Here is a 10,394-nt window from a genome sequence, read left to right as displayed (position 1 = left end):
CATAAAATAGTTAATGAGGGTTGGATTGATTCAGATGGAGCACTACTGAAGGCCTAGGTGTGAAATGCACGGCCCGCCACTGATATGATGGTAATAAATGTAACAAAACGCATCATATTAACACATTAATAATGCTTGTAAATGTGTTAACTTAGGAATTTAATAAGCCTTATTAGGCTTATTACACCAATAAATGTCTTACTAACACCTTATAAGAACATTAATAATGCTTATTAATGTGTTAACAAAGCTTGTTAAGGAATCTTATTATAAAGTGTTACCGAAGCATTTTAGTAAAAACAGTAACTTAATTGTTTGAGATTTTTTTTTTATTCTGTCTTACATTTTTTTCTTAACGCTGCCATCACATATGTCTTTTATAATCGTTAAGGTGCATTCACACCGAACACAATTTGCACAACAAATTTGCATGGCCCGCCCCTCTTTTGCTGTGCGGCGAATCTGCTGCTCGCTCCTCAAATCAAGCTGCTGTCAGACCACCGCGCCTGTTGCTCAAATTGTGCTGCGGGAATTCAGATTGCCTCAATTCACGTCTTTACCTTTACTTAACGTTGAAACTGTCCTCTAATTGCATTCGTTATGAATGCTTTTGCTTTAAACAGTCACCAGTTATATATTTTTTCAACACAGCTATCAATGTTAGAGTTGTGATCTGGATTTTCAAATTTAGGCAAAAAACATTTTTATATCTTAATAAAATAAATCAACTGAATTAATATGAATGAATTAATGTAGTGAATCATGATAAAGTTGGATCAAAAGTTTATTTTTCAGCATCTTAATAGAGAAAGACAAACATGTTGCAGGAAGCTTCACTGCACCAGAAACTACATCCACCTCAACCTCTTTGTGTCCTTCATCCTGAGAGCCGTGGCCGTCCTGGTGAAAGACGACATCCTCTTCAACAGAACCTCGCAGTGCTCCAACCAGTCGTCTCTGGTGAGGTCATTACACCCCCACCCCCTCAGAGGCAGCATGGGGCAACAGGAAGCTGTCAAAAGGGAAAAGATAAAAATGCTTGTCACATTAGACTATTATCTTGTCTTAATGAGCTAACACTAAGTTAGTCGTCATAAAGATGTGGAACCACCAGAGCTGTAACTGTGTTTGTGTGAGGAGATCTTCATCACGACACATTCCAGGTTGAAGGACAGTTGTCTCTGAGATCATTACTCCATCATCCACACCGAAAGAAGCAGAGTAGCAACATAGCTGCTTTACAAGCAGGTTTACACACAAAAAATCCAATCATTGGAGTAATCAGATTACTGCAGTAACCAGATGTGGAGCACTAACGTGCACCTCAAATATCTGATGATCCAAACCCTTTGACATGACATAAGACATAAGACTTTTGAAATCTGGTCCAAACGTGTTGGAATTACCCACCTCTATCTACAGGCTCACAGTTGTTTGAAATAACTTTGCACATAAGGTCCTTCTGTTCTTTCTCTATACATCATTAAGAAAATATCTGCTTTCCTTTCACACTTTTGTTCTTGCTTTGTAGTTTATGTCTCTTGTTTTGATATTCATGATTTATTTGAAGGATTTTAGAGATTTAAAAAAATGATAAATGACTAGATGCACCGAAGGGAACCTTATGATTCAAAAGAAATTTGGCAAAGGACAAGAATGATAATCTTTACATTTTTTATGCTGTTTGCGGTCAATGAAAAATAGCTGCTGGGTGGCTTAGTGGGCTAGGTGAAGGGCTGACACGCAGGAGCCCTGGGTTCGATTCCCAGGGGTGTCCACTTATCCCCACCCAGATTGGGTCCTTAAGCAAGACCCTTGACGCTGCTGCCTAACTGGGTCCCTGTGCCCCTCAAGTACAGGGTTGTGTCAGGAAGGGCATCCGGCGTAAAAACTGCCAAATCACTGATGTGGAACAGTGGGTGCTGTTACGCTGTGGAGACCCCGAAAGGGATAAGCTGTAAGTGAAAGAAGAAGTGGTCAATGATAAATGATTAAAAAAAAAAAACCCATCGTATTAGAAAAGATTAAAAGGTCATAGTTGTCTATTCCTAATTTAAATAAATCTGAAAGGGAGTAAAAATTGTGGTGTATAAAGATCTTTTTAAAAGCTGCATAATATATGTTAAAGTCCCACATGGTTTGATTTCTTGGAAGTGATCTCAGAGGGGTTTTTTTGGTCATTATTGTGTAATTTTTAGCCAAACTTTACATTACCAGTGCAACAAAAATGGCGAGCAATGTTGGAACTCTCCAGCCGTACAGATGCCAGCTTAGATGAAGATACTCAGAAATGTTATTTTGAGCTTAATTTTCTAAATAAATGTCATTTTATCATGAGAAATATGCCCCAAAAACATGATACAACACCAAAAACATCATTTTCATTGGAGTGGGTCTATGAAAAATGATCTTACTGTACACTCTGAACATACTTGTGTAGTCAATTTTAGTTTTACAGAGACGTATCACTAAAAAAAGCAACAATTTCCTCCTACGCTGTATTTAACGTAATCTAAACTCACTTCAAGTTTAATTTTCCTTTGGAAGTCATTACATCAGGCATTCTCAGTGGTGGCCCTGACATCACATCAGAGTAATTGCTTTGTGTCTGAGCAGATACAGAGGTGCACACCGACACTGCATGAGTTTGCGAGCCCACAGAATGGAGGATGTCTGTAGAAGAGGCTCATGCACGACCACATCCTGCTGTGGTTGAACTAAACTTAACACTAAGTAAACCTTTGGACTGGCTCCGCCTTTTTTTGTTCAAAAATGCAACATTTTAATTTAGTTTGTTATTGTGAAATATCATTTGTTGCATTGAGCTCACACTGTATGTGCATGAAGTTTGAGTATGTTTGAAATGCAAGCAGGTGTTCCAGTCGAAACCTCCCACCTTTACCGAGGCGTCAGCAGCTGACCCCTCAGAATGCCTTCTGGCTGTGTGGAAACAGCTCTGAAATAATTGTCAGGGGACTTTTTGTCTTTGTGGAAGCATCCACTGGCTACGCACAGCAAGATCTGAAAATGAAAGAGCGTCCTCCTAACAAAACTCAGTGTTTCCCTGGGGGAGGACGGGAATATGCACCCCCAAATTAAGCTAATTTACATAACGACTTTCTAAAAAAAAGTGCTTTTGATCACATGAACCTTTATCAAAGACAATGGGACTACTTCAAGATCAGTTTTGCTCTTTGTTGCTAGAAATCTAACATTTCAAAAGAAAGCGTTGATGTAAAGTCTAGCTTTGATCTTTTTGTTGGACTAAACCCACAAATTGGCCATAAAAGGACTTTGCTCCAAACATTATTATTATAGCAAACATAAATATTGTTCTCACTTTGACACATCGGGCTTGATCATCTACCTGTCAGTTGTTGATGTTTTTCACATTTGTTCTTCCTGTTTGTGTTCTACAGCTGGGATGTAAAGCCAGCCTGGTGTTTTTCCAGTACTTCATCATGGCCAACTTCTTCTGGCTGCTGGTGGAAGGTCTGTACCTCCACACGCTGCTGGTCGTCATCTTTTCAGAAAACCGACACTTTATTATCTACATGTTCATTGGTTGGGGTGAGTAATTCCTTTTTAATTAATCGTGAACTCTGACTGTGCAGCTCAACACTCTTTGTTAAGTCCATGTTTTTCATCAAGTTTGTTTTTTTAATTAGTTTTGCAGCACAACCAAAAAAGGAAAGCTTTTCGTTTCTGTTTGATGGCATCAATACCTGCTGATTAAACATGAGCATTTTAAGGTTCATACAAACTTCTTTGTCTTAAACATTGCAAGTGTAAAAAAAGTTATTTTATTCAAATTGCAAGTTGCACTTTTTTTTTTCCATTTTTTGTGCAATATTATAGAGCTTTATTTTGATTTCTAATACATCTTCCCTCTGATATACATAATTATTTTGTCTTTTTTAAAAATCATTTTCACTTTAAACCTCAGCCAGTGACAGATGGGCACAGAGAGGTCTGAAAGCTAATGTTAAGTCATTTAAATGAGCAGAAAGTTGTTTTTTTATTTTCAATAAATGTGTGTAGCAACAGGAAACCAGTGTTCCAGAAAGAATGCTGTTAAAAAATTAAATTGAGTAAGTTCCTGAACCTGAATTCCCAGCACAATTAACATCAATATTTCAGCACTGCTCTTTGATGCTGTTTGCAGGAATTCCCACGGTGTTCGTCTCGGCATGGGTGATAACGAGGATTTATTTGGAAGACACGGGGTGAGGGCTGCTGAGGGCTGCTTCCAACCAACCAGCTTTCCACTTACAATGCATTGGGTTTTGTATTATTACTGATAATAATAGCACTTTGAATAAATAAAAAAAAATCACTTCAAAACACCCACAGAAACTATGCACTAGTGATAAAAACATTAAAAATAAACTAACCTCTACTTAAAAACTGTCAAGAATGTCACCCAGATAGTTGTGGTATGAGGAAGAATCAGGTCTTGACTTTAGAGATAGTTGATTTGGGGCAGACAAGTAGGAGTTCTGTTTTATTGCTGTTTGATTTGAGGAAGTTTTAGGTGAGCCAGGACTGAATCTTAAAAAAAACTGTTGGTGAGAGGGATGAGGGCCGGAGAAAGGAATTGAGTTTTCAGTGTGGCATCAGCAAAGTAGTAAAAATGTATGTCAAATTTACAGCAGATATTGCTAGAGGGAAGAGATCATTAATGAAGAGGAGGAGCCCCGGGACAGATCCTTGTGGCACAGCAAATGTGACAGGGGAGAGCTGAGATCTTTAGTTTGATTTCACAGTTATGAGTACGACCTCTGTAGGACAGTATATGTTGCCGCTAAAGGAAAGTTGATGAAGGATATTGTGGGAAATGATGTCAAAAGCAGAACTAAAGCTGAGAACAGTAAGATTGGAGAACAATCTGTAATTTGCTGCCATTAAACGGTTGTTGAAGATCTCAATGACGGCAGTTTCTGTGCTGTGGTGGGAACAATAAGCAACTGGAAGCTTCCCTTAAGGATACTCTAGTTGGGTGAGAATTAATATGAGAAAAAAAAAACTTTTTTTTTCTAATTATTTGAGAAGAACGGTAGTTTGGATATGGGATAAATGTTAGTAAAATCTGTGGGATCTGAACCAGATTTTTTTCAAGATAGAAGTGAGGATGGTCAAGCTGACATGGAAAAATCAGGTGATTGCTAAAGATACCAGTGTCATTTGTTGCACTAGATCCAAATATAGTTTTGGGGTTCAAATCAGATTCTTGATCTCAGAATATATGGAAAAATATACTATTAATATAAGTATATTACTGTTAATTTACTAAATATCAAAAACATGTATGTAAAAAAAAGTGTATTCTTTTAAGCTTAAAGAGTTGTGCACCCAAAACAAGAGTTCTATTTTAAATTTGAATGATTTTAATCTTTTAGAATCTCAACTGTAGAAGAGTTACTGGTTGCATTAAGTCACTAGTCTTGAGTTAAACATGAGAAGGCTTTTCTTGGTCTAAGAATGTTGGAAGAAATGATTCCTGCTGTTAGTGCAGAGTCAGCATGCTGCTCCTCAGCTGGAGCTGCTGTTAGATGGTTTGATCCAAGGAAACGTGAGTCCCACCCCCTGACTGAGGGTGAAAGCGGCTGACACACATATGTAGACATTGTGGCAGACCTTTGGCGTAAAGAGCAGGCAGGGTTTGAAAGCGAAGCTGATTGTTTCTGCTTCCCAAACTCCCACCTGTGTCTCCATCATTATAAAAATGCCCTTTTGGACACGTTACCATGGAAACCTGCTGGAAAATGAACAGTCTGAAACTACTTTCAAAAACAGAGAGCTGCAAATATAACAGATTGAATTGTAGGTATTTCCCGAAAATAAAGTACTTTTTAAAAATCAGTAATTTAAAAACATTTAATTGTTCTCTTCTGAGGTTCACTTGCAGCTTTCAGAAACTGTATCATTTAAAACAGGGGTCCCCAACTGGCGGACCGCGGTCCGGGTCCGGACCCCGAGACCCTTTTATCCGGACCGCCAAGCATTTTTAATAAAAAAGTACGATTTTTCATTCATCTTTACACGGCTATTTTTGAACAGGCGCGCGCGAGGACAGCTCCGTTCAGACTGGGGTCCTTCAACCGGCAAAAGTTCAAAGTGGTGTTCTAATGTTTACATAGTTGGGACGTATAGTTATCTGGAATGTGCGTGAACAATGGCTCTATCAACAATTAGAAAAGTGGCCTGAAAATCGTGTCTTTCGAGATGATGGACCGAAGCTTTCGCTTTTATTTACCAGCAGTGAGTTCTACAGGCCGGTTTGTATTAAAAACATGGAGTCGGCTGCTTTTGTTAAGAACGCTGATATCAAGCGGCGCTACAAGACGAAACACAAAACTTCTGACACAAATTACCCGACAGAATGAGTGACGTGGTCACGGAAAATATACGAACTGAAAGTACAGTGTGATTGACAACACACAGACGATAACACCACAACAACGAGCTCACGAGTGATCACTACGAGTGGAATAGATGTTGGGCAAGCACAAAAAAGTCACTCCAAAATGATTTAAGGGTGTATGGAGGCAATGACAGAAACAATTTAGAAATTAAAAGAGGGACAGCAGCTTCAAGAAAAGGTTCGACAGATTCCCCTGTCGTCAACAAGAACACGACGCTGAAGTTGGCTTCCGATTCACAGCTTCCGATTCGCGAGAGCGTTCCACTGTATTTTTCGAACTCAGACCAACTAAAAACAGGTCCTGTTCGAAAACTACTGTACCTAGACAGTTCAAACTAGGGTTAAATTATGCTTTAGACAGTAAAGAATAAATTAAGCATAGGCTCTGATTTGTGAAAGCTTTTACTGATTTGTGAAAATGCCAAATAGATTGATTTTTATCGCATTTTTTGCACTCCGACCACATAAGAACAGGTCCTGTTCAAAACCTACTGTACCTAGACAGCTCAAACATGGATTAAATTATGCTTTAGATAGTAAAGAATAAATTAAGCATAGTTTCTGATTTGTGAAAGCTTTTGCTGATTTGTGAAAATGTGAAATATCGCATTTTTTGCACTCTGACCACATAAGAACAGGTCCTGTTCAAAAACTACAGGACTTAGACAGCTCAAACCAGGATTAAATTATGCTTTGAATAGTAAAGATTATGTCAAACACAGTCTCTGATCTGTGAAAGCTTTTATTGATTTGTGAAAATGCGAAACAGGATGATTTTTATCGCATTTTTGGCACTCTGACCACCTTAGAACCATTCCTGTTCAACAACTACAGCACCTACACAACTCAAGCATGGATTAAATTATGCTTTGAATAATAAAGATTATGTCATACATAGTTTCTGATTTGTGAAAGCTTTTATTGATTTGTGAAAATGCGAAATATTCTGATTTTTATCGCATTTTTTGCACTCTGACCACATAAGAACAGGTCCTGTTCAAAAACTACAGGACTTAGACAGCTGAAACCTGGATTAAATTATGCTTTGAATAGTAAAGATTATGCCAAACATAGTCTCTGATTTGTGAAAGCTTTTGCTGATTTGTGAAAATGTGAAATAGGAGGATTTTATCTTATTTTTCGAACTCAGACCATCTAAAAACAGGTCCTGTTCGAAAACTACAGGACTTCAGAATATTTCACATTTTTGAACAGGACCTGTTTTTAGGTGGTCTGAGTTCAAAAAATACAGTGGAACGCTCTCGTGAATCGGAAGCTGTGAATCGGAAGCCAACTTCAGCGTCGTAACAAGAACCGAGCTGCTTTCCAGGGAGGTGCAGGGCTATGGAGCAAATCTGGTGCCAATATTATATGAAACCCTAATAAAACAAATATTATACATGAAAAAAATTGATGTTTTCCAAAAAAAAAATAAAATAAATGTCAATGTTTTCCATTCTAAAAGGAATTTAATTTCAGCTTCAAATGTTCAATTTTTTTAAGGTTTCAAAACTACAAATTTCAATTCCATTTTTTTAGATTCAACTCTATTTATTATTATTTTTTTTGTTAGTTTTCGAATACGAAAATTTCTTTTTCAAAACTTTTTGCCCTTTTGTGGCGGGTCTAACACGAAGGACCAAACCAAATGGATGAGTGTGGTAACTTCAGTCCTGGTGCATTCACTGACTCTGCTAGAACAGAGTTTTGGACACCCGTTTTGTACGGGATAAAACTGCTCTTTACATCCGTCTTGGGATAACTTCAGAATATGATAGAACAGACAATACAGATATTTTCTGATCGTATTTTTTACAGCTCTAGGAGTCAGTGAAGACACTGGGACTGAAGTTATCACTCTCATCAAGTTTTGATTGGCCCTTTGTGTTAGCCCCGCCACAACAAGGCCAAAAGTTTTGAAACAGAATTGTTCATATTCGAAAAAGAAAAAAAAAAAGAGTTTAAACTTGAAAAAATCAGTTTGGTAATTCATTCTGAGTTTGAAACCTAAAAAAAGAGAAAATTTTCAGTTGAAAATAATTATGTTTATTTTGGAACAGTAAAAAAAAAAATATTCAGACATTTTAAAAATTTTTGGCCAAACAGCAATATTTTTTCAAGTTGTTTTATTTGGGTTTCAAATAATATTGGCCCCAATTTAGCTCCATACAGTTCCAGCTCAACACTGCCATTCAAAGTGCCATCTACGTCTCTTTATGTCTGTTTTATAGTTTATATTTATGTTTATAATGTTTTTTGCACTTATGAAAGTTATTACTTTAATGTTTAATATGTAGCATTATTTGCAACGTACTTTTAAGGGTTGTAAAACAGAAAGTTAACATTTGCACAAGAAAGGGAAATAATTATGAATGTATTTTGAGGTACATTCATGTTACCTGTTGCACTTTAAGTGACAGACAGCAGAATGTTAAAGTTTGTGAAAGAGCACACATATTGCACTATAAGGAAGCAAGTTTATGTGCAATCTTTTTTTTTAACTGTACAATGCATGTACATGTATGTATTTTTGTACATAAAAGGAATGAGAGAAATACGTGTTGAGACAATAAGCTAAAAGAGTTATTTGCAAATTTAACAACACATTGTAATTAAATAAAAGGACAGAAAATTGAAAAATTGACTGAATGTTTTTGCATGTTCGGACCCCGGTCTACCAAGCTGACAGAGTTACTGGACCTCTCGCCAAATTAGTTGGAGACCCCTGATTTAAAACTAATGTGATAACAGAGAGACCTCCTGTGATGGACCAGGCAATCACCACTAAGAGCACAGGGTTTTAGTCCAAAAATAAATCATTTTAATATCCAACAAAATCCAACTGAACAAACATTTTCGGTTTAAAGGGGCCCATAAAAGAGGTCAACTCAACAAACATAAAGTAAGCTGTAACTTAGGAAAGAACTCAAATAACTGACCTGCCATTACCTCACACCTGGGGACTTTTAAACTAGTGGGTCAAACTACTAGTGATACAGTGGAGGGGGGGTGGGGGGTGGGTGAGATAGAAAGTCTTAAAACAGGACATGAATTCCATTGCCCTCCCCATGGAGTCCAGGTAGTGGTAGCACCCTCTTGCAGAGCTTCTCCGTTTGGCACCATCTTTAGGCCGCCTCGGGCAGGTACAGCTCCACATGAAACTCAAAACAAAAACCAGTGGATAAACACAAATAAACCGCAACCAAAGATGCATATCAAATTAAGTGGAACTGTACACTACACCTTCATGTTATTGTTGTGTGACTGGAGTCATCACACCTCCTATAAGTATTAATAAATATTTACAGATAAAAGAAGAAGGATGACATGCATGATTCATAGATTTAGTTTATTGCAACAAAAAGATGTGAACATCAGAAGCCAGAATAAAGATTCCAGAACTTCAAATATGCTTGACATATTTATCCCCCTGTCTGTGTGTCCACAGGTGCTGGGAGAGAAATGAAAACCACGTACCTAACTGGGTGATCAACGGACCAATCGGATTTTCCATTATGGTATGCTGAAATCCATCAAGCCTCTGATGTTCACTTTGAAATGCATTTAGGTGAAACGGAGAATCCCAGTGACTCTAAAACGATGATAAATAGAGCTGTGTATTTGCAAGAGACTAACGGTACGATATGTATCACAATACCCGTCACGATACAACATATCCCAATTTGTCACTATTTTTTTTAAGAACATGACTTTGAAAAACTTTGTCTAAATACTAATGCATCTTTCACATAAAGCTGTATAAATACATTTTAATGAATATTCAAAACATTAAGCACTGCAACTGGATCTCACATATGTTGCTTTTTGCTACAGTAAAAAAACATGAATGTGCTTTAGCCAATAAGGTTCTTTTAAGTATAATCAAGAAAATAAAGTGCTAAGCATTTCCATGATTTTATGTACTTTATGGGGTAGTATATGGCTGCTAGATTAAAGAAACAAAGAAACA

General features: G+C 37.3%; 1 protein-coding gene across 1 annotated transcript in view; it reads left to right on the top strand.

Moving 5' to 3' along the window:
* Positions 1–10,394, top strand: part of vipr2 (vasoactive intestinal peptide receptor 2) — a 111,198-nt gene that overhangs the window by 82,811 nt on the left and 17,993 nt on the right. Inside the window, exons 6-9 of the mRNA XM_024264404.2 lie at positions 828–960; positions 3,420–3,570; positions 4,166–4,226; positions 9,873–9,942. Coding sequence (XP_024120172.1) covers positions 828–960; positions 3,420–3,570; positions 4,166–4,226; positions 9,873–9,942 — 415 coding nt within the window. The remainder of the gene's footprint in view (positions 1–827; positions 961–3,419; positions 3,571–4,165; positions 4,227–9,872; positions 9,943–10,394) is intronic.

This window comes from Oryzias melastigma, linkage group LG17 (assembly GCF_002922805.2).
Source record: "Oryzias melastigma strain HK-1 linkage group LG17, ASM292280v2, whole genome shotgun sequence".
Classification (NCBI taxonomy): Eukaryota; Metazoa; Chordata; class Actinopteri; order Beloniformes; family Adrianichthyidae; genus Oryzias; species Oryzias melastigma.
This window is presented reverse-complemented; position numbering and strand designations above follow the sequence as displayed.